Consider the following 24,482-nt stretch of genomic DNA (forward strand, 5'->3'; position numbering starts at 1 on the left):
TAGCAGTGGCGGCAGGTGATTCAGAGCCACCCATGCTTGACTCTATTTGAGACAGTCTGTGGGTGTGGCACCGTGCCGAGCCAGCAGTCCCACTTTGGGATTTGAGGCCATTTCTGATGCCTGTGGCACAGTCCTTTAACCAACCCCGAAGGATCACATGGTCAAGAAGCCAGGGGTTTGAGTACTAGTCCCGGTCTTGTCACTCAGTCATTTGACCTTAGCCAAGTCACTTGTCTGTTTTCAGTCATCCCCTAGAGAGTGGACATGGATACCTACCTGATTTGCTTTCTCTAAGTCCATCAACTGATGAGATGTGAGGAAACCTTGAGAAAAATGTGGTGGCATCACCTCTAGGGAATTCTCCTCACATGGAGAGTGTTAGCTTCTTGCTTGGGATGATTAGGAAGACGTTCCACGCCCAGAGCTATTTTCACTGAGTTACCTTAGAGTTCTGTTTTCTTTCATCTTCCACAGATTAGTGGGATTATCCATATGAATAACGTGTTCTACGTGACCGGGTGGAATAAGAGAATCACCTGTTACAAGTGAGTAGCAAGGGTGTGTGCGGGTAGGTGGGCTCCTCCATTCCTGGCTTTGCGGGTGGTTAGAACACCAGCAGGACATTAGTGGTGGCTAATGCCCAAGGCTTCATCTGCTCATCCACCCATTTATTCACCACTCCCTTAGATGATAGGCTCTAGGCTTTGCGGTAGGTGCTGGGGATGGGTATAAACAAGAACGATGGATTCTTCATCCTCCTGGAGCCTCTGTGGGGTTGAGCTGATCAAATAGCTTCATTTGGAATGCTACATTCTATTGAATAGAGGTTTCTATGGAAAGGAGACAGAAATATGATTTAGTCTGAGGGGTGGTCAGAAAAAGCTCCCCTGAGGATTTTATGGGTGGAGGGGGATCTGAAGAGTGAGCAGAGGGGTCTTACCGAAGCAGCTAAGAGCTTGGGATAGGAGGAACATTCCAGGCAGAGGGAAGAAATGCTAGCATATGTGCAAGACCCCTTCCTCCTCAGAGGGCCTTTTTAGGGCAGCGGTTTCCTCTTCTCTAAACCTGAATCCTTACTCAGGTGCCTGAGAGGTGAACATCTGTAAGATTAGTTTACATGAAGCCCTAGGACAGGGCTTCAGGGCCTTAGTAAATGAGGTCAGCAGGGCAGAACATCAGCCCTATTCCAGCCCCCCATGTGCCCTCCTCTGAGTCCGTGTTCCTGCAATGGAGCATTAAGGCTGAGCTCTCAGCCCTCCTGCCTCTGGCCGTGTGTGCAGGTTCCACAAGACCAAGTCGGTGCTCTTGTGCAACCACTGGCAGACCTTCCACACCGAGGACATCCTGAGTGTGTCCAAGTACCAGAACCAGTTCCTCGGGACCTCCTCCTACAACGGGGACATCCTCTTCTGGAACGTCAATATGCTCAAGCCCATCCTCAAATTCAACGCCTCTCAGAGCCCCTCACCCTTGCTGCCTAAGAGGGTATGGTCAACAGGAACATGCTGTTCTCTCATCTTTCTCTTAGCTGTGGGCCAGAATCACATTGGACCTGGGGAAGGAGGGTGTAGGGAGCATCCTGGGAAGTAGAGAGGATGGTGGTGACTTGTTCTGGAGGAGATTTCTATGATTATCCTCATTCAACAAATGAGGAAACTAAGGCACAGAGAGGTTATGCATCTTGCCCAAGGTCACACAGCCAAGAAATGATAGGTCAAACCCAGGCAGTTTGACTCCAGAGCCTGGGAGTGCTAGTTGTGTTCCCTCCATAGACTACTCCGTCCTGAAAGATGGCTCACATCTTACTCGTCACTAGCACATATGACCATTCCAGGCTCACTGAGCTCATGGCAAGGACTTAGGAAACTCACACAGTCTCTGAATTGCCACATCTTTGCACATCAAAGCTGGAAGGGCCTCTGGGGTCACCTCATGCAGTAGTTTTTGGAACATGTTGGGGAAAGATGCTTGGAAGCTATTGCAGAGGCTTCTCCCAGAGCAGCCCAGCTTTTTATCTATTTTATACTTCGGAGCTTCCCTTAAGATTAAAAACATCCTAAAAAAATATTTGGAAACCACTGTCCCTTTTAGAGATGGGAAGACTGAGTTCCTCATAGGAGCAGTCTCCTGCCTATGGGTACTCAGGGCATTAGCGGTCGGCCCCGGGACAGGGTCCTAGGTTCTGGGTTGATGCCTCTAAGGGAAGCACGCTCTGGGTACCTGGAGAGCCTGTGCTGTTGGTGTGAGGCTGGGAGACCCTGCATTTCCCTCTGGGACATTGCCGAGCCCCAGGGGCTGCTCTCTCTCTGGCACAGGTGCAAAGAGACCGCGAGAGCTTAATCGAGGGCCAAAGGACCAGCAATCCCTGTGTGGAGCCAAAGAAGTGGGCACGCAGATCCTCCGTGTATCCTCTGGACCACAGCACCAAGCCTGGGTCCAACACCAAACTGAGGCAGAGCCTGGTGTCAGCCCCCCCTGTGATGAGACACCCCAGCACCAAGGAGTCAGAGGAGCCTGAGATCCTGAAGGTGGGAGCAAGAGCTGACCCAGGCATCCACCCTTACTCTCTAGACCAGCTGTCGCCAACCTTTTGGACCTCACAGGCCACCAGTGGTCCACGGACCACCGGTTGGCGACCGCTGCTCTAGACACCTCAGTTTGCCTCGTGTGTGTGAGTGATTCCTTATTAGAAGGCACTTTACCCAGAATGCCTTTAGGTCCGTTAACACACTTTTCCTGAGTATGGTGGGCTGGGCAGGCACCTCCCTGATTAGGCCCATGGAATCTAACCCAATCTGCTGCCTCGCACCTGCCCATGGTCCCTTCTCAGAGAGCAGCTAATACCAGACCTGATGTCTGCAAGCTCAAGGGCAGGACCTGGAGGCAAGACAACCAGAGAACCTATAACGAGGTTAAATCCTGGGCTGCTTTCTCTGTCTTCCAGCTCCTGTTGCCCCAGCAGAGATGAGCCATAACGGCTCCCCTGCCTCCCCAACAAGCCTTAGCTCCCTGGAGACCAGACTCCTAGGTGCAAACCACTTCCCTCCTCCTCTGAGCCCTGGTGTCTGCCCCAGGATCAACCCTTCCAGGCTTGACTGGTGGTCTTATTTGGGGTGGGTGGAGTAGGGAGAAAGAGCCAGGGGGCTGCTCTCTCCCTACTCACTGGGTGTGGTTTGGCCTCAGACCCTACAGTGGAGACAGTAATCTCTTGAATGGGGCTTGGAAGCCAGTCAGGTCATCTTAGCCATTGAAGTCTGACTCCTGGGAACTGAGGCTTCCAGGAATGAGAATCCCACCTTCTCCAAACACACAAGACCTGTCAGGCACCAGGTAGTCTAGACCCGGATCCCATATGACCTGCTGGGACTCTGTTCTGCTGTAAGGGGCAGCCACTGGATAACACTACAAGGCACTAATACCATCACTGAGTATTGGGGTGGTACCACTACCTTCAAATCTCCTAGAACAGGGGTGGGCAACCCCTGGCATGTGTACCAAACATGGCACGCCAGTAACTTTTGCTGGCACGCGAAACCCTCTCTTATAATCTTCCATTTACAATTTTTTTCTTAATATCGACTTTTTTATTTTTCAGATAAATTCAGTGTAGGTGCATCTTAGATAAATAAATAATTTTACATAACAAGTTATCTTAAAGACCATAGACATGGATTGACGAGAGAGGGGAAGAGCAATTTCTATGCCTCTGCCTTAACTCTCCCTGCCTTCCTAGATCCGACCAGTGTTTTGGTTTCATCCACATACGCTTGTGAATCTTTGTTCTCAGTGATGAATTTTGTTAAGTCTCGTAATAGGAGTAGCCTGACGGATGAAAGTAGTAGCTCATGCATATCTCTGAAGGTCACGAAATATAAACCTGATGTAAAATCTCTGTCATCAGTGATGCAGCAGCAAAAGTCCCACTGATAATATCAAACGGAGTCATAAAGTTTTCTGTTGGATTATCAGTGTACATGTATACATTAAAAAATAAATGTGTTTTTCATCATCATATACTGTGTTTTTGTCGCTCGAATGAATTTTATTATTTCTTCAAGGTTCTTCACATACATGCACCTTAAGAGATATCAAGTAGGCGTAACATGTTCTCAAAAAATTAGGGTTGGCATGCAGAAGAATTTTGAGTCAGAGATTTTGCTGGTTTTGGCACGCACTCACAAAAAGGTTGCCCACCCCTGTCCTAGAACAATGGCCTATCCACACCCCTTTATTCTTACCTTTAGCCAGGGTATCTCTTCCAGGGCAAAGGGAGGGTCTTCCCCCAAAGCAAACTCGAGTCTCTTAAGCCCAGGACCTGTTAGACCCCAGCTGTGCCTTTCACAGGGTGTTGTATCTACTGAGTGGGGCTGGGGGATGCTCCTTCAGCATCTGCCTCTAGTCTCTGTTCCCCATTAGCCAGGGAGACCCCCTTATGATGACCTGGGAGGCCCATTTTGTTTTCCAGAAACACTACAGTGTTGGCAGCATCAAGCTCTTAAAAATGTACTATGAGAGGCAGTCCCTCCTCCAAGAGACTGAAAGGACAAAAGGGGAATTGCAGAAGAGGGAGTTCCAGCAGTCCAATGCATCGGTGGAGAAGGTGGGCCATGCTCAGGCAGGGTCTGGGGTGTGAGGAGGGGTGGAGAGTGGGGTGGGGTTGGGAAATGCGGTGCCTGTGGGGGCCTGGGGCCCAGCCTGGTTCTCCTCAGGGTCTGGAGAGAAGTGATGGAGATGATGGTACTGCTCAGGATTTGGGTCCAGGACTGCTGTGTCTGGGGGAAGCTCCACGGGTATGGGGGTTGTCTAGGGAGGTGAACAGTGTCCCCTCCTGGTTGGGGGTGCTGGACTGGGAGGGAGGAAAAGTAGCATTTCCAGAATCCACTGTTAAATGCCCTCCTGTGCTCTGGTGAGGTGTTTTGTATGACATGTGAGGGGATTGGGTCCTATCTGTTCTCATTTCCTCCTGTACCTTTCCCCTTTCAGGCTCTGATCACCCCTCACTGTGCTGTCACCTAAGGCCCCTTCCAGCTTTCATCTGCAAAGACAGGGTCATTAAGAGACTGTATGGGTTTCCCCCAAAGCAAACTCGAGTCTCTTAAGCCCAGGGCCTGTTAGACCCCAGCTGTGCCTTTCACAGGGTGTTGTATCTACTGAGCCAGTGAAAGTCAGAATCATAGCTGTGTTGGGTATGGCAGGGCTGCCCCCTTACCTAGGGGACCAGGGCCTCGAGCAGGGGAGCAGTGCCCTGCAGAGCTGGGTCCTGTGCGCTGGAGCGGAGACTGGCAAGCCTCTGAACACTCTCTCCTCCAGGTTCTGAATGTGCTTTCCTCTCTTTTAAAAGTTTTGTTTTGGTAAAAAACAAAAAAGAAGTGTGCATAAAGCAAAGAGTAAAGGTCCCCCATGTATCCTTTCTGCCTCCCCCAACCCCCCACTCCATCCCAAAGTAATGGTCACCGTCACTGGTGATGGATTGGTTTAGCCTTAGCCTTTTATTTTCAGACCAGTGATGTAAAATTATAGCTAGCTTATAGCTAAATTATAGCCCTGCCATTCCATTTTCTGTTGTTTTCTTTTTGAAGATATTTTTATTGATTTCAGAAAGGAAGGAGAGGGAGAGAGATAGAAACATCAATGATGAGAGAGAATCATTGATTGGCTGCCTCTTGAGCCCCCTCTGTCCCCCACCACTGGGGATTGAACCCACAACCCAGGCATCTGCCCTGATGGGGAATCCAGGAATCAAACCGTGATCTTCTGGTACATAGGTTGACACTCAACCACTGAGCCACACCGGCTGGGCCATTTGCTGTTTTTAAAAAATTTAACTATATACCATGGATATGTTTTTATATCAGTAATTTAGATTCAGCTTATTCTTTTGACGTTTACTTATTCTTTTTAATCACTGCATAGTGCCCCATAGTTTGAATGTATCATAAACTATGAAGCCAGCCTTCCATTGATAGACTGGCAGGTTAGTGCCTGCATTGAACTTTTACATGCAGCACTGCACTGGGCATCCTTGTATATGCATTTCTCTGCACTGATGGGAATATATTGAAAGCATGGATTCCTGGGAGCAGAATTGCCAAGAGACCCCAGTCCTTTCAATCCGTGACTCTGACTGAGGGAGATGACTCAAAGCCCCTCCTTTCAGGTCAGTGACTTCGTTCTGTCCGGGCACTGACAGTTATTCATTGAGCACTTACCACATGCCAGGCACTGGGGGTGGGGGCAGCAGTGAGGGACAAGAACCCCTGTCCTAATGGAGCTGACATTCTAGTTAAGTGAGTAAAATAAATGATAGGCCACAGGCTGAGCCAGCACAGCAGAGAACAAGAAAACTGGGAAGAAGGCAGGGAGAATGGCAGAGGAGGTGAAGAGGACACTATTGTTTGAATAGGGTGGTCAGGGATGGCTTCACAGAGGAGGTGGACATTAGCCTTTCATTTCTGCTAGTCTGATGAGTGGAAAACAGCATTTTGGGGGGTTATTTATTTGATTATTTGTGATATTGAGCCTTTTTGTATATTTGTCATGTATTTGTATTTCTTTAATGAAATAAATATCTATTCATATACTTTAAGTTTTCGGTCTCTTTATATGCTCTAGAAATTAATCCTTTGCCTGTTTGTGTATTAAAAATATTTTCCCCTCATCTGCCTTTGTGGTATCACACTAAGGCTTAGGGTCACAGAAAAATTTGTTATATTTTCTTTTAAAAAATATTTTTATTTCAGAGAGGAAGGGAGGAGAGAGAGAAACATCATTGATGAGAGAGAATCATTGATCAGCTGCTTCCTGCACCCCCCCCCCCCCCCACTGGGAATCAAGCCCAAAACCCCGGCATGTGCCCTGACTGGGAATTGAACCGGGACCTCCTGGTTCATAGGTTGATGCTTAACCACTGAGGCATGCTAGCTGGGCTTGTTATATTTTCTTCTAGACATTTATGATTTTATATATTTTTAGTCAGCTTTTTTTTCATCTAAGTAACTTTGTGTATGGTGTGATGTATGAATCTAGTTGTTCTTTTTTTCCAAAATTGGTAGCCAGTTACTCAAATACCATTTATTGAATAGTTTATCTTTTCTTTACTGTCTTGAAATTCTATCATTATTATATAAGATAATTTTCTATAATCTATTTCTGGACCCTCTCTATGGTTCCATTGGTATATTTGTCTATTCTTGCATGGATGTTTTACATTTTTAAGAGATACGATAAAAGTCTTTATAGACGATGCAATTAGAAAAAAAGCTGAAGGAAATGCATTAAAATTGTAATGTGATTATTTCTGGTTATTGGGATCCTGTGGATGATTTAATTTTTTTCATCGACCCGTGCTGTCCACATTTTGTACAGTGCACAAGTACACTTGCAAAAATGGGGAAATGCTTGCTTTTTCCTTTGGTTTAGGGACTCTTGGTTCTATGACCCTGGCACCTGGGCCAATGGGAAGCAGGTTGAGCATTTTGTGTTGGACCCCAGGACGAGAATTAATGAGATTTCTATTGTTGTTGTTGAAGGCATGTTGTGGGAACCCACAAGCCACCACTGTAATTTCTGACTTAGTATGAGTTGGGAAGCCTCCAGTTTCCCTGCGTGGCCTGATTTACTTTGTATCCCTAACTGTGCTCTCTCTGCCCCATTCGAGGTGGGTCCCAGGCGAGCGGCTCTCTTCACACACTCCTCATACAGAGTAACTCCCCACTGTAGCCCCCACGTAAACCATGGGAGTGACCATGTAAGCAGAAGTGAGCCCTAGGGGGATTTAGCAAAGGGCATGATCCAACTAAGACTTGAAGAAGAATTTGGTGAAGAATTTTTGGCAATTGGCTGAAAATGGAAATGTTTCACTGTAGTGATATATGAAAGGGAATGAACTCATCCTCCAAATAGCTTTGGGCTGAGCTACAGGTCTCAGAAAATCTTGTTGGAGCCTTAGGACAATTCAGCATCTATTCATTGATCATGTACCGTGTGCCAGGCATCATCTTAGTTGCTGAGGATAAAGTCATGAACAAAAACAGACACACATCCTTGCCATCTAGGAGCTCATAGTTCAGCAAAATGTTCCTGGTCACCAGTGAGGTAGGAAGTGTGGTACCCATCACCATTCTCACTGGGCGTCTAGTTTACTGGGGGACCAGATCAGTGTGGTGACTTGCCAGGCGGGCCCCTCAGCACCGTGTGGCAGCGACCAGCTGAGCAGGCCCACCTCTCTTGCACAGATAATCTTCCTGCAAAGCAGGCCTCGCCTGCCACAGACGGCTGCCCTGCTGAGCAGCTGCATTGACGGCTACATCTACGCCTGGTCCATCTATGGGTACGGAGGCCTGCTGGGGAAGTTCCGCGTGGACTCTGGAGGCCTTGGAGACGTGGTCGTGGGTGCCATGGCCACTGACGAAAATGACTGCATTCTTGTCACGGGGGATAGTAAAGGGTTCATCAAGGTGAGGAAGGCGGCGTGGAGACTGAGAGGCTGGTGTCAGCCCAATTCTAGCCTCCTCTTTGCACAGGTGGCCTTAGCCTAATCCCTACGGGTATATTTTCATTTGTGAAATAGTGGGCAGTAGGATGGGTTGCCTTACAAGTCCTCTCCTGCTCTGGTGTGCCCAGTGAAAGGACTGAGGGTTTGGTTCAAAAGGCCCCTCCACGAAGCCTTCCCCAGCGAATCCTGTGCTCCATCCTTGTCTCCCTGAAGCTCCCTCACCCCCCAGCCATGCATCTTATCTGTGGTCTGTTGTTTCAGAAACTGATTTCATGCTTTGTGGTGAGACACAAGGCAGGAGTGTCTTGTCCTGGGGCCAGTCTCACCCTCTCTGCATGCTAGGAAGGGGTCTGACCTAGAAGATTACTTGGGCCCCTTCTGGGCCTGACCATCTGGTTATCTGAGAGGTGTGAATAAGAACTGCCCCGCTAAAGTGAGGAGCAGTGGTCTGGGAGGGATCCAGAGTGAGTTTGTGCTGGGCCACTAACTCACATTTTGTGCCTAGATCTGGGACATCGATAATTACTGCACAGTCACTGATGGGCACTCATCTCAACTCAGTGGAACAAACAAGTTCCAGTTCTTAATTCCCAAACTGGTCCAGCCCAACCTCGAATACAACATCCCCTCGGACAAGAAGGAGGTAGGAAGAGTACTGGATATGCTCTACTCAATAGCTGGACCACGATTCTTGCACTGAGATTCTGAGTCTCTCATTTTTCCTGTTCAAGGTTGTCTGGTTGATTGGGACAAATTTTTGTTAACCAGAAGTCACCATTAACTAGTAAAACACAAGGATGCACACATTAAATACACCCACATGAGTGCACTTGCACATGTATACAAACACACACACACACACACACACACACACCCCTTTGATGGGCTTTAATCATTGCAGTGAGGGCTCTGAAGTCATGCATTAAAAAATTTTTTTTTTTTACAAAACAATTTTTATTGATTTTAGAGAGGAAGAGAAAGGGAGGGAGGGAGGGAGGGAGGGAGGGAGGGAGGGAGAGAGAGAGAGAGAGAGAGAGAGAGAGAGAGAGAGAGAGAGGAGAGAGAGAAATATCAATGATGAGAGAGAATAATTGATTGGCTGTCTCCTGCATGCCCCACACTGGGGATCAAGCCCACAACCTGGACATGTGTCTTGACCAGGAATTGAACCGTGACCTCCTGGTCAATGTTCAACCACTGAGCCAGGCCGGCTGGGCAATCATGCATTCTTTTTTTTTTTTTTAAATATATTTTATTGATTTTTTTACAGAGAAGAAGGGAGAGGGATAGAGAGTTAGAAACATCGATGAGAGAGAAACATCGATCAGCTGCCTCCTGCACACTCCCTACTGGGGATGTGCCCGCAACCAAGGTACATGCCCTTGACCAGACTCGAACCTGGGACCCTTGAGTCCGCATGCTGACTCTCTACCCACTGAGCCAAACTGGTTAGGGCCATGCATTCTTTTTAAAAATAATAAAAATATTTATGTATTTTCTTGAGCAGGTAATACATTTATATAGTTCAAAAATCAGTATTTCTCTGATGACTAATGAAGTTGAGCACCTTTTCATTAGTTATCAGGAAAATGCAAATTAAAGCCACCATGTGATACTACTGCATACCCACTAGAATGACGAAAACTAAAAAGACAGGCAATACTAAATGTTGACAAGGATACAGATCAGCTGGAATTTCTACTGCTGGTAGGAATATAAATTGGTATAATCACTTTGGAGAACTATAGCTACTAAAGCTGGATGTGCCTGTTCCATAAGTCAGCAATTCTACTCCTAGGTTTATATCCAAGAGAAATCTATGCTCTAAGAAATATGAATAAGAATGTTGATAGGATTACTGTTTGTAATAACTTCACATTTGAAATAACCCAAATGCCCATCAATGTAGATTGGAAAACTAAATTGTGGTATATATACTGTACAGAGTAATATCTGGTATTGGAAATGAATGTTTTGTATGTATTTGCTATTATCCTATATAATAAAGAGGCAATATGCAAATTGACCCTCATGCTGTAACACCATCACAAGATGGTGGCGGGCACAGCGGGGGCAGGGCCGGTGGCTGCTCCACGCAGCTTCTGCCAGGGTTTCTGAGGCCCTGTGTGCACGCTGTGGGGGCAGGGCCTGGCAGCCACTGTGCGTGGCCCGGAGGCGGGGCATTGGGGCGGCATTCCAGGACCCGGGGACCATCCTGTGGTGCGCCAGCCACACGGGGCAGGACTCTGGGACTCGGAGCGGTCCCATGGCACGGGGGTGGGGGGTGAGGGGGGGCCGGGTCTCGCGCGATTTTGTGCGATGGGTCACTAGTTCAGTAATAAAAAGGAATGAAGTACCGATGCATGTTACAACATGAGGAACCTTGTAGACAGTATGTTAAGTGAAGGAAGCCAGTCACATACTATATGATTCCATTTATACAAACTATGGGGTGATGAAATGGTGTAAATTTGATTGTGATGGTGGTGGAAAACTCTATGAATATGCTAAAAAACACTGAAGTGAGCACTGTAAATGAGTAAATTGTATGTGAATTATATTTTCATAAAAATGTTTTTAATAGTATAAAACTATAGAGCAAATATTTTTTTCATGAATCTTTTTTGTTTGTTTGTAGCTGTTTATCTGCACATCTGGTAATTTATCCCAAGGAAGTAGTATGCAAAAGAACATAAATCTTAAATGGAACTGCCTTATGACCCAGTGATTCCACTTTGGGAATATAAAAAGAATGAAATTTTACCATTTGTGACAGCATGGATGGACCTAGAGGGTATTGTGCTAAGTGAAATAAGTCAGTCAAAGAAAGGCAAATACCATATGACTTCACTTATATGAAATCTAAAGAACAATATAAATAAATGAACAAACAAAATAACAACAGACTCATAGTTACAGAGAACAGACTGGTGGTTGCCAGAGGGGAGAGGGGTTGGAGGACTGAGTAAAAATGGTGAAGATATGGAGAAATACAGACTGGTAGTTACAAAATAGTCATGGGGATGTCTACAGCATAGGAAATATAGTCAGTAATATTGTAATAACTATGTATGGTGCCAGATGGGTACCGGAAATATCAGGGGGAATACTTTATAAAGTACAGTGTGGCCTTGACTTATGAGTGCCCCGACTAACGAGTTTTTTGAGATACCAGATGTGTCTCAGCTGATTTTTTGCATTGAGTTGATAGAATAATTTGAGTTAACGAGCTCCTTAACGAGCTCTTAACGAGCTCGGTCTCAGAACTAATTCAACTCGTAAGTCAAGGCCCCACTGTATATGATTGTCTAACCACTAAGCTGTACACCTGAAACTAATACAAAATGATATTGAATGTAAATTGGAAAAAAAGCATTAAATAGAAAAAAAGAACATAAACCTTTCTAAGACCTTTAATGGATACTGCCAAACTGCATTCCAGAAAGTTTATACAATTTTGCACTTTATTAGCCTGTTTTGTTTTATCTTTCACAACATAAGGTATTAGTGGTATTCATCTGAGTGAAGGACCACTGGGTCAATCAGAGTGCCTTGCTTAGAGAAGGCATTCAATACATAAATAAATGTTTTAAGTGAAAAAAAAAACCACAAAAAACCACCACACAAACCAAACACTTTTGGCTGATTTTTAGATACAAATGATTTCTTTTGATTTTAACGAAGATAACTTTGCTTGTTAATGATGTTGACACCTTTCCTTATTTTATTGACCATGTATAATTTTGTGAGTTGCCTCTTCATGTCCTTTGCCCATTTTTCTGTTGTAGTAACCATCTTTTGTACTTATTTAAAAATATATTAAAAGGTATTAACTCATCGTCTGTCACATATATTGCAAATATTTTCCCCAATTTGTCATTTGCCTTTTAATTTTTTTATGAAGATATTGATTTGCTAGTGACTCCAGATTTGAATCTCCAGACTTATTTTCTCTTTTAAGCTTATTCAGAGGTAAGATAAATATTCAGTCATAGTTTCTTTTAGAAGTTTTATGGTTTCATTGAAAATAATTCTTTGACCCATCTACAGTTTATTTAGTTGTAAGATATATGACAATAATTTAAGTTTCTCTTAGTAGTTCATCAGGTATTCCAGCACAGCTTACTGGGTCCTGCTCTGTATTACCACAGCTTTCCTGCCACTTTTATCATAGACCAAAGTTTTATTTGGGTTGGTTTTTGAGCTCTCTATTGTCTTCCATTGTTTTGTTTAAAGTTTGTACTATTGTGACTTAACATATGGTAAAATATGTCCCCCTTCATTAATCTCTTTTTTTAAAAAAAATATATATTTTATTGATTTTTTACAGAGAGGAAGGGAGAGGGATAGAGAGTTAGAAACATCGATGAGAGAGAAACATCGATCAGCTGCCTCCTGCACACCTCCCATTGGGGATGTGCCCGCAACCCAGGTACATGCCCTTGACCGGAATCGAACCTGGGACCTTTCAGTCCGCAGGCCGACGCTCTATCCACTGAGCCAAACCGGTTTCGGCGGTCTTGGATATTTTCACTCATTTCCCTGTTAAGAAGAGTTTATTTTTTCATACTATAACATAATATCTCATCCCCCACTAACCCTATTCTACTACCAATGCCCAAATGAATAACTTTAGAAAACCTGGGGTCTTGTCTCGGCATGTGGCTTGGGCTGGTTACTGAACATTTCTGACTCACTTCTCTTCTTTGTGAAATGGTGAGACTCATACACATCCCATAAGGTTGTTGTGTTCAAATGGAATAATCCATAGGGAGGGTATTGGTAAGTAATGTAGTAATATGCCTGGCCAGTGTTGCTCAGTAGTTGAGCATCGACCCATGAACCAGGAGGTCAGGGTTTGATTCCCGGTCAGAGCACATGCCCAGTTGTGGGCTCGATCCCCAGTCGGGGGGCAAGGGGGTGTGCAGGAGGCAGCCGATCAATGATTCTCTCTCAACATTTATGCCTATCCCTCTCTCCCTCTCCCTTCCTTTCTCTGAAATTAATGAAAACATTAAGAATAATATAGCGTTATGTAAATGCTTTTTATGATTTTACCAAAGGGTCAGTGAGGGCCAAAGAAGTGCAGGAACTTAACTAAGGTCACCAGAAGTTCACGTAGGAGTGTGTCTAGAACTAGGCCTGGCCCCTGTCCTAGGTCCTTCCTGAGGGCTCTGTCTCGCTAGCCCTGGGTGCCCTCTGATGAGCCTATGTGATGGTCTTGCTATAAGTAATTGTACGGTCTCCTGTAGGTCGTGGATGGCCAGACCATTTCCCTGGCTCCCCCCATGCTTCTGGCGACCTGGAAGGGCCATTTGGATAGTGTGGCAGACATCCTGTATGTGGACAGCTATGAGTTGGTGATTAGTGCTGGCCACGACCGGGACATCAAGGCTTGGAGACTCTCCGGCGATGCCGTTGGTATGGGTCCTGCTGAAGTTCAGCCATCCCCATGGCCCTTCCTGTCCCTGTCCCTGTTAGAACATAAATTGACTTAAACCTTATAACCCATGGGATGGGGGTTTCAGACCACAGCAGCTTTCTTTGTTAAATAGTATTACAGGATATGAATCCATTCAATTGCACATTCGGCAGTCTGTCCATCCATCCATCAACTATCTGTCCACCCATCCACCCACTCACATTATTAATTGTCTTTGTATTTTTTTGCAAATCATACATCTGATAAGATATATTCCTTTCTCTTCTTAAAAATAAATGTAATTCTTACATGATAACATGCAGAAAAGTACCCAAATCTAGAGGTTCATCTTGGTGAATTTTCACAAAGTTTATACCCATACAGCCTCCATTATATAAAAAAACAGAACATTACCAGTCGTTGGGGCTCCCCTCACCCCCAACCCGACCATCTCTACCTACCCCTCCAAAAGCAACCACTATCCTATTTTCCAAATACAGAGATTAGTTTTGTCTGGTTTTGAACTTTGTATAAATGAAACAATGCGACAAAGCCTTTGTGTCTGGCTTCTTTCTTTCAACATTATTGTTTGTGCAATTCAGCCATTTGTTGAAGGTAGTAGTTCATTTGTTCTCATTGCTCAATAGTAATTGGTTGTTGATATACCATAATTTCTTCATCTGTGCTACTGTTGGTGGTCATTGGAGTTGTTTCTGGCTCTTTTGTTCTATTAACTATAACACTGCTATGAATATTCTTACACAGATTTTTTTGGTGAACAAATGTATGCATTTCTGTTGGATATATATCTAGGACTGGAACTGCCGGACCACAGGGTATATACATTGAGTCTCAGTAGATACTGCTAAACAGTCTTTCAAAGCGCTTGGTAGTAGCTGCAGACTTGCTCTGTGGCTGGAATCTTCTGGATTATAATCTGTCATGCCATATGAGGTTGTTTAAAGTTCATTAAAAATTCATCTGGTTTCTTCTCATCTTGTCTATGGAGGATTCATCCTCCTTGGATTATATTGGTCTCTTTTCTCCTATCACAGGATTATTACTTTCTTAAGTTCACTTAGGTTTTCTTGAATTTTCACCCATGTAAACCTTACGGGTTTACATTTTAAAAATATTTTAAATTTATTTCTGTTCTACGATGAAATTTCTCATTTTATTTTTTTTTTTAAAAAGATTTTTTTAAAATTGATTTTTAGAGAGAGAGGAGGGGAGGGGGAGAGAGAAACATCGATGTGAGAATGAAACATCTATCAGCTGCCTCCTGCATGTCCCTACTGGGGATCAAGCCCACAGCTGGCATGTGACCTGACTGGAAATCAAACCGGCAAACTTTTGGTGCATGGGGTGATGCCCAACCAACAGCCACACCAGCCAGGTCAATATACTTTATATTCTTGAATATTCTTTGTATTCTTGATTCTTTATACTGAGCCTTATTTTATTATTCTGTTGACCATCTTTGCCTTTTAATTGGATGTCTAATCCATTTAAATATTAATGAAATTACTTTCATGGTTTAAGTCTATCATCTGATATTTTTTTTCTGTTTATTCCATCTGTTCTTTCTTTCTTCTTTTTTTGGTCTTCTTTTGGATTAATCAACCATTTAAAAAATTATCCTGTTTTATTCCTCTGTTAGTTTTTAATGATATGTCTTTGAATTATTCTTTAAGTGGTTACCCTTTAGATAATAATATGCACTCTTGACCTTATACACTTCCTATGCAAGAACCTTACATTCCGTTTCCTGTTGTTTGTGCTAATGCTCCCATACGTTTTACTTCTACAGATGTTACGACTTCCAGCAAGGCATTGTTCGTAATGTTACTGTAAGCAGTAATATTTACCCTCACATTTCCCATTTCTCCTGCTCTTCGTTCCTTCCTGAAGTTCTAGGGTTCTGTCTGCAATCATTTTCCTTTAGTCTGAAGAACTTTCTTTATTATTTTTTTATAGAGCTGATCTGCTAGTGATAAATTCTTTAAGCTCTTATTTTTCTGAAAACGTCCTTATTTTGCCTTAAAAGTTTATTATTTTACTGGACATAGAATTCTCAGCTGACAGTTTATTTTCTTTCAATACTTAAAGACCATTCCATTGTCTTCTGTTTTCTCTTGAAAAGTCAGTTGTAAGTTGATACTTTGAAGGTAATTTTTCTTTTTTCTCTGACTGCTTTTTTTTTTTTTTTTGGCAGTTTGACTATGATGTGCCAAGTTGTGATTTCATTTGTATTTATCCTCCTTGGAGTTCGCTGATCTTTTTCAATCTGGAGTCTCATTCATTTTGAAAAATCCTCAGATATGATCCCTTCAATATTTCTTTTGCCCGTTCTCTTTCTCCTCTCATTGTGTGGTTCCAATTACGTGCATATTAGAACATTTGACAGCTGACGTGTCGCGCATGCTCTGTTCTTTCCATTTTTTCTTTCTTTTGTTTTTTTTTGTCATAAAATATGCATATTTTATTACAGCTCTGGGAAATGAAAAAAGAGGACAGGGAACAAATCCTTTCACAAACCATTCTAATTTAGCTGATATTAATTAGAAAAAGCTAAAGCAAGTATATGTGTGTACAAGCACTGAGATATACACATACATATATTTACTCTATATTTTTGTTTATAAACACCCTTAAGTCATCAAATGCATCCTAATACTACTACCTCTGTCTCTTCACCAATCATTTAATATTGTTTGGATTGTATTTGCTGTTTGTGTTTTAATCACTTATGTGATTGGTCAAACTATACATTAGAAGATGTAAGGGATACATTTGCTTTAAGTTATGCTGTATGTGTCACAAATACCCATGACATGATTCCCCCCATTATTATTTGAAATTTCACACATCTTGTAGTTCTCTATGTACACGATTTCAGCTTCTAGTGCTGTACATATCTACATCTTCTGGATGGGACTGCCTGTGATCCATGAGCTTGGGGTCAGGCATAAACTGCGTAGCACCTGAGGTGGACTCTGATTTGGTCTTCGTTTCAGATCTTAGTTCTGTTGACAAAGCCATTGAATATTTCAGGTAGTGAGCTGTTTTTACAGGTATTTCTGTTTCAGCATAACTTCCCAGCTTAGTTTTTCCTTTAGATTCAGGAAGTGACTTTTTTGTTGTTTTTGTGTGTACAATGATTTAACTGCTTCATAAATTTGCTGGCACATACCATATGCCCTTTTCCAGGTTACCTTTGCAATTATTACGGACTCAACTGGGTAACAAACAGCTGTTACTTAAGTGGCCAGTCCTGATGGATAAGCTATTTTCTTAAATCTAGAACCTTTTCTTGCTGAAACCAAGCCTACCAATCCTGAAACTGTAATCACTGCAATTTCCAGAAGAAAATCTCATGGTGGAATCTTCAGATAAACATATGCATCTTTTCCAAATTGAACTGTCTCTATTATCCCATATTTCACAAAGACATAAACATGCTTGCACCGGCCAATATAACAACCAGTTGTAGTGCGGATGGAGGCAAAGCCCATTTGTAAATTTCCAGGCTGCTCTTCAGCATCTTTAGACTGGAGAGGCGGTGAAGTATATTTGGGGAGCTTCTCTGGTCTCATTAGCGGCTGTATGAATTTCTTTTCTTTGGCTGCGTGCACACTTATAGATGCACATATCAGACCTGCAGGCGCGCTTGTCAGCTTTCCCATTAGTTTTAACTCTATACCATCCATCCAAGGCACATACTCTGACCCTATGGCCACCATGTCTGTGACTCTCCACCGAAACTTTCATCCCCAGTTTTTCTTCAATCTCTCCACTCCAGTCTGGATCTTTTCTATGACCTGCCTTCCAGTTTATTAACTCTGTCTCCTATATGCAGTCTGCTACTAAATCTATCTGATTAATTCTTGTATTTTTATATTTTTTAGTTCTAGAATACCAATTTGGTCCTTTTCTATAGATTCCAATTCACTGTTGAAATTCTCTCCCCTTTCTTCCTCCATTTTGTTATATCTTCCTTTATTTTTTTTAACATTATTTATAATAGTTATTTTAAAGTGATTATCTGCTAACTCCAATGTCTAAATTATCTGTGGGTCTGATTCTAATGCCTATTTCTTCTTTTGATTATTGATTACATTTTCCTATCTTTTCACATGTCATAGGCATTAAAAAACCCCAAACAGAAATACTTCAAAATAAAACTTTTCTCAACTTTGTATAAAGGACGTAGAGAGTAAAGTTGGTAATGATTTTCCTCCATTACATTTGCTCTTTTCTGTGTATAGGGCTGCTCATCTCAGTGCAATCAGGAACTGAGCTGGGTTGGGACTGATCTGCATCTTTAGATAGACTGACCTTACTTCTGTCTTCAGTTGTCTCTGGGGTGAAGTCTGTTGTGTTTGTTATAGGCTTCTTCCTCCAGTGGGACACTGTCTCCCAATGATCTCACTCTGTCTTTCTAGCCTAACCCTAGACCAGCCGTGGGCAAACTACGGCCCGTTTGAAATGAATAAAACTAAAAAAAAAAAGACCGTACCCTTTTATGTAATGATGTTTACTTTGAATTTATATTAGTTCACACAAACACTCCATCCATGCTTTTGTTCTGGCCCTCCGGTCCAGTTTAAGAACCCATTGTGGCCCTCGAGTCAAAAAGTTTGCCCACCCCTGCTCTAGACCCTCAACTCCCCCCGTACTAAGTAAGTGTCCGGTGGGAAAAAGAACTATGCATTTGGAACTCCCCTGAACTTAATCCATCATGCCAGCCAGAATGGCTGTCAGAGGCTCTGCTGGTTTCTCTTCCTTCCTGTAGCTTCCTTCTGCTAAGCTGAGCCTGATTCTCACCCTAGCCTGTGTCCAGATTCAGAAAATGTTCCCAGAAAAGAAAGCAGCTCCTGATTTCAGTTCTTCTTGGAAAGACATTTTTTTTTTCTGTAAATTTAGTTCATCTATTTTCTTTGCTTCTACAGCTTTCCAATGGTTTTATAGAAATATGGTTTTGTAACATACCTGTTTTGTTTTTCTTAATTAAAAACAATTCTGCAGTAGGGTAATGGCCTATGACTATACCCTGCCCCCTGCCCAGAAGTAGTAGGACTCATGTTTCTCTGTGCCCACTACCTGCTTTCTACTCCAGGCCTCTTCCTCCCCAGCCCCATGTCTGGTACACCTGATCATTTTGGATCATTGCCATTTCATACATGAACTACTTGAAACCCAAATGAGGATCACTCAGTCCTTGCCACAGTACTCTCTCCTACACGTGGGGCAGGATGCCTTAGGCCTGAGCTCCAAGTATACACTAGGGCTAGTGTCTGATTCCTTCAGATATTTGTTGAGTAGCCAGCATCATGCCTGACATATGGTGGGCATCATGAAGTGTGGGACAGGCATAAGGGATTGCTGACTGACTCGAGGGTGGAGGGTGAGGGGCAGAGGTTCAGAGTCGGGGAGGCTAGGCCAGTCATTGTTACTGAGTTGGGTCTGATTAAATCACAGGGACATTTGGCCTGAAAGTTTGGAGCCGGCTGAAGGATGTCCAGAATCTTGATGACAATGAACTACGTAAAAACTTAAAGAAAAAGAGTGAATCCATATATGCCTCCAAGAAGACCTATTCAGGGCTGCCGTGAGTTACCTGGTTTCCTCTGGCCCAAGGAGGGGGTGCTGGGAGCCTCTCCAGGTCCCAGGCAACCTCACCTGGATTGGGTGGTGCTGGGCACATTCAGGGAAAAGCCCTGGAAGGCCAAAGGCCTGGGACCTGCTGGAAACTTGACTCCATAGGTGGCAGCTGTGGCCGAAGAGCCCGAGGCTCTGTTCTTTCAGCTCAGCTCAGCTGAAAGATTTGCCACATAAAAACCCATGTCCTTAGATGGGACCCTGCCCCAGAGCCAGATTCAGATTTGCCAGTGCTGGCTTCCCTGCAGGCGCCATTTCTGTGTGGCCACGGGGCCCTGGCAGGAGAGAGCCCAGGGCTCTGGTCCTGAACAGACACTGGATTCTTTTTCTGAGTCATGGGAAAGGCAGGAGGCTTGCTACTTGTTCTTTCCTCTACAGGTTCCTCCTCCTCCTCCACCCATGCTCTACCCTTCTCCCTGACCAAATCTTGGATAATTTTGGGTTATTCAAAAATTACTTATTAAGGCCCTGCTGGTTGCCAGGCCCTGTACTAGGTTCTAGAGATCCCAAACAATCCAAGCATGAGTCCTGCTTCTGATAACTCACAGTGCACTGGGAGGTGGACATGCAAACTCATGGCTGCTATTCTATGTGATAAGTGATGGATATTAAGAACAGGGCTGGGGCCTGGCCGGCGTGGCTCAGTGGTTGAGCATTGACCTATGAACCAGGAGGTCATGGTTTGATTCCCAGTCAGGCCAAATGCCTGAGTTGCAGGCTTGATCCCCATTGTGGGGTGTGCAGGAGGCAGCTGATCAATGATTCTCATCATTGATGTTTCTATCTCTCCCTCTCCCTTCCTCTCTAAAATCAGTAAAAACATATTAAAAAACAAACAAACAGGGATGGCTGAGGACAGTCTTCTGATTGGGTGGATTAACTAAGGAAGGCTTCATAGGAGAAAGAAGATTTTTGGAGTTGGTTTTTGACATGTAAAGACAGGATTTTTTCAGGGCACCCATAGGAGTCCTTGGTGGGTCCAAGTTTCCGGCAAAGGCGTGCATCTTTATAGTCCTATGGGAAGGATTATCAAACAAGGCAGAGGCAAGGTCTCCCTGGGGAGAGAATTTTTATTCCAAAAGGGGAAAGTATAGGTAAGGTCAGGAATGGGGCTGTCAGACCCTCCCACGGGGGAGAGCAGAAGGGTCATGGGAAAGAATCACAGGGACTTGTTGGGAACCCGTGTAATCTGGGCCTTTGCTAACGTCAAGTGATGTACCCTGGGCATACTGCCTCATGGGAGGAATAAGAAGGTTGGAGAGGATCAGATCCCAGGAGGCAGAAACCCTCCTGGGGTTCCTGGGGGGGGCTTCCCTGACCTGTGGTGTGCAGGGCATCTTCTGAAGGAAAGCCCCTCACATTAGGGAGGAGCAGGATTTTGCTGAGGCCCTGGTGTACCAGCGGCGGGAGGAGGTGGCACTCCTGGCTCTCCTGAATGGAAAGGCAGACACGGAGGCAGAAGCTTGGGCCAAGCTGCAGAAGATAACCCTGACGTCCCCATGGGCTGGAGAGCGCTCCCTGAAGGATATTGAGAACACCTGGCACAAGTGGGAGTCCAAGGACAAGCAGGTCAGGCTCGATAGGGGACACGGGGGTGTGATGGGCCCACAGCTCTCAGTCCTGGGCCTTCACTCTTGCCCATGACTCTTGCAGGTGAGCAAAATTCTGGGAGCGGCGTACAAGCCCAAGGAGCGGTTGCGGAGTCCTGGGCTCCTGTCCACCAATGTGCAGTATGGCCTGATGAAGCACCAGGTGCGGCGGGGTGGGGCTGCTCCCTGAGACGCTGGGGCTGGAGGCTCCGTCAGTGCCCACAGGGGCCTCCAGTGGGGTGAGGGGAGCATCGGTCCTTTCATGGAATTCTGAGCAGGACAATTTCAGCAGGAAATTGTTTTCAAGGCTCTGGTTGAAACCACGGACACAGGTTTTGTCCTTGAGGACAAGCCTCATTGGGTCTATGGGAGGATGTCCTCCTTTGGGCCTGGCACCTGTCCACAGCCTTCAAAGCATCTCCCAGAGTCTGGCTATTAGTTGGTTAGTGTGTTTACTGTGCGTGTCTCCATACTGTGGGCTCCTCCTGAGCAGGCACAGGTGTGATGGTGACAGGAGCACGGTCAGTGAGAGGCAGAGGGGATGGAAGGGGGCTCTCCTGGGGAGAGAAAGGAGTGGAGACTTGGGAGAGACCCACTTTGAGCCCCATCCTGTCTCTTACTTGGGCAGATCCCATCCTCTCTTAGCCTCTCCCTCCTTCTCTGCCAGAGGGGCTTTACGGGAGCTCCCAGCCTCTGTGGCGGGGACTCAGAATAAGTGAGGTAACTCTCTGTCCCGGGCTGGCGGAAGGTCATGTGAAAAGGGACCGCTTGGCCTCCCTACCCTCTACTGGAGATGGGACTCAAAGTGCATCTTGGCAAGTGCTAATGTCAGGTGTGGGAGCACGTCTGGGAGCTCCTTGTGCCTGAGCCCCACTCAGGGTCCAGCCTGAGGTCTCATTCTAAGATGGGGACAGTCCAGTGCCAACCTCACAGGATGGTTGCCAGCACCAGGAGGAGGGCTGACGAGCCTCAGGCACAGTGGGCTTGTGGGCCCAGCAGGCCGTGGCCATCAGTGACAACCAGAGTACCCTGGAGACTTCTTTGGCCTGGGAAGACCCCAGGGCCCATCCTTCTTGGGAGCCTGCTCTGGGTCCTGGTGCCCCCTGCCTGTTCCCACACGCCCCTGCTCTGTTCCCCACAGATCTCACCTCAGATCTACCAAAACCTGTACTTCAATGAACTGGCACCCACCCACCAGCCTGACTTCATGATACCTAAGGTCATAGACCAGCAAGGCCGGCTGATCCGCACGGTGACCCACAATGTCTCGAGGGACCTGCATCCCAGCAAGGAGACGGCCAGCATGCACACTAACATCTCCCTCTCTTCCTTGTTCTCATCAGTCTCAGGCTCTGGGTTCCTGACCAGCAGGTTCACCCCCCCAGGACTCCAGTCCTCCTCTGCCTCGCAGCGGCCCTAGTCAGCCTCCATGGCCCAGTCGGCCCACTCAGTCCTGTCCCAGGCATCCAGGCACACCCTGCAGAGATTGGCAATGCCCACGCTGGTCGCCTCCTCCCTGAAGCAGGTCTCCCAGCCTCTGAAGGACGCCCTCTGTGCTCTGTGAAGAAGGGCTTTCACGTCAGGTGCTGAGGCAGCTCAGCCTTCTCTGCTGTCCTCTGGCAGGACGACCGGGTCCTGTCTGTCCCCTGCCAGGCCCAGAGGATAAGCACTTCCCCTGGCTGTCCGCGCTCTGCCTGTGTGGTGACGTTGACCTTCTTCACCAGAGGCCTAGAAAAGAAAATAAATGTTCACAGATGTTGGAGTCCATGAGTTTGGGCTGTGTCCCGCGCCCCCTTGGGCACCAGGCTCGCTCTCTGATCGGGTCATGTTTCCCCGGGCGGGGTGCAGGGAGGAGAGTCCCTCCCACAGGGCATGGGCTGCAGCTGTCTGGCCCGAGATAGGTGAAGTATTGGTTGGGTAATGATGCTGGGGTGAGCTGTGGAACTTGGTTCAACCCCCCACAAGAGTGAGACCAGCAGCCATCTGTCTGTCTCCTGCCTGTGCTGTGTGTCTGTCCTCCATCACTGTCACCGCAGGGACTCCTGTATTTATACCCTGTCTGGCTCTTGTGCAAGGGAGACCTGGAAGCGTGGCGAATGGCACTTTGGCCTGGCTCTGACACGGTCTGGCTTTGGAGTTCCTCATCATTCTGAGCTCATTGTCCCCCTCTGGCCCAGAGGTACCTGTCAAGGCCTCTGCTGGGCGACCAGCCCTCTCGGCAGCTCCACATCCTGTTCTGGGGAACGTGTGGACTCTGGACACAAGCACTGCGACCTGTGGAGAGCCAGAGCGGCCACCGCTGCTGTTCCATGGTACCCACAGCGCCGTGCTCGGCGGGGGCTTGCCAGAGTGGTAGGAGGTGGACTCAGGCTTGGGTTCCTGGAGGTCTCTGTAACTCTTGTTTTCTTTTTTTTTTAAAATTTTTTATTGTATAAGTTATTACATATGTGTCCTTATCCCCACGTTACCCCCAATCCCCACCTCCCCAACTCATTTGTTCACCCCCCTGTTGTCTGTGTCCATTGGTTAGGCCTATATGCTTGCATATAAGTCCTTTGGTTGATCTCTCCCCCTTACCCTCCCACTCCCCTACCTACCTTCCCTCTGAGGTTTGACAGTCTGATCGATGCTTCTCTGTCTCTGGATCTGTTTTTGTTCATCAGTTTATGTTGTTCATTATATTCCATAAATGAGTGAGATCCTGTAGTATTTATCTTTCTCTGACTGGCTTATTTCACTTGGCATAATGCTCTCCAGTTCCATCCATGCTGTTGCAAATGGTAAGAGTTCCTTCTTTTTTACAGCAGCATAGTATTCCATCGTGTAGATGTACCACAGTTTTCTAATCCATTCATCTACTGATGGGCACTTAGGCTGTTTCCAAATCTTAGCTATGGTGAATTGTGCTGCTATGAACATAGGGGTGCATATATCCTTTTAAATTGGTGTTTCTGGCTTCTTGGGATATATTCCTAGAAGTGGGATTACTGGGTCAAATGGGAGTTCCATTTTTAGTTTTTTGAGGAAACTCCATACTGTTCTCCACAGTGGCTGCACCAGTCTGCATTCCCACCAGCAGTGCAGGAGGGTTCCTTTTTCTCTACATCCTCACCAGCACTTGTCGTTTGTTGATTTGTTGATGATAGCCAGTCTGACAAGTGTGAGTTGGTACCGCATTGTCATTTTCATTTGCATCTCTCAGATGATTAGTGACTTTGAACATGTTTTCATATGTCTTTTGGCCTTTCTTCTGTCTTCTTTCGAAAAGTATCTATTTAGGTCCGTTGCCCATTTTTTGATTGGGTTGTTTATCTTC

General features: G+C 45.5%; 1 protein-coding gene and 1 pseudogene across 1 annotated transcript in view; one reads left to right on the top strand and one right to left on the bottom strand.

The window, feature by feature from the left end:
• Nucleotides 1-22,923, top strand: part of EFCAB8 (EF-hand calcium binding domain 8) — a 56,881-nt gene extending 33,958 nt beyond the window's left edge. The window contains exons 16-26 of the mRNA XM_014456462.2: nucleotides 475-545; nucleotides 1,281-1,485; nucleotides 2,316-2,528; nucleotides 4,466-4,600; nucleotides 8,235-8,456; nucleotides 9,000-9,137; nucleotides 13,747-13,915; nucleotides 19,398-19,527; nucleotides 20,942-21,146; nucleotides 21,231-21,329; nucleotides 22,308-22,923. Of these exons, the coding sequence (XP_014311948.2) occupies nucleotides 475-545; nucleotides 1,281-1,485; nucleotides 2,316-2,528; nucleotides 4,466-4,600; nucleotides 8,235-8,456; nucleotides 9,000-9,137; nucleotides 13,747-13,915; nucleotides 19,398-19,527; nucleotides 20,942-21,146; nucleotides 21,231-21,329; nucleotides 22,308-22,586 (1,866 nt within the window). The 3' untranslated portion in view covers nucleotides 22,587-22,923. The remainder of the gene's footprint in view (nucleotides 1-474; nucleotides 546-1,280; nucleotides 1,486-2,315; nucleotides 2,529-4,465; nucleotides 4,601-8,234; nucleotides 8,457-8,999; nucleotides 9,138-13,746; nucleotides 13,916-19,397; nucleotides 19,528-20,941; nucleotides 21,147-21,230; nucleotides 21,330-22,307) is intronic.
• Nucleotides 16,812-17,602, bottom strand: LOC102420647 (annotated as a pseudogene).
• Nucleotides 22,924-24,482: the final 1,559 nt, after the last annotated feature.

Source organism: Myotis lucifugus, unplaced genomic scaffold (genome assembly GCF_000147115.1).
Source record: "Myotis lucifugus unplaced genomic scaffold, Myoluc2.0 scaffold_60, whole genome shotgun sequence".
Taxonomy (NCBI): Eukaryota; Metazoa; Chordata; class Mammalia; order Chiroptera; family Vespertilionidae; genus Myotis; species Myotis lucifugus.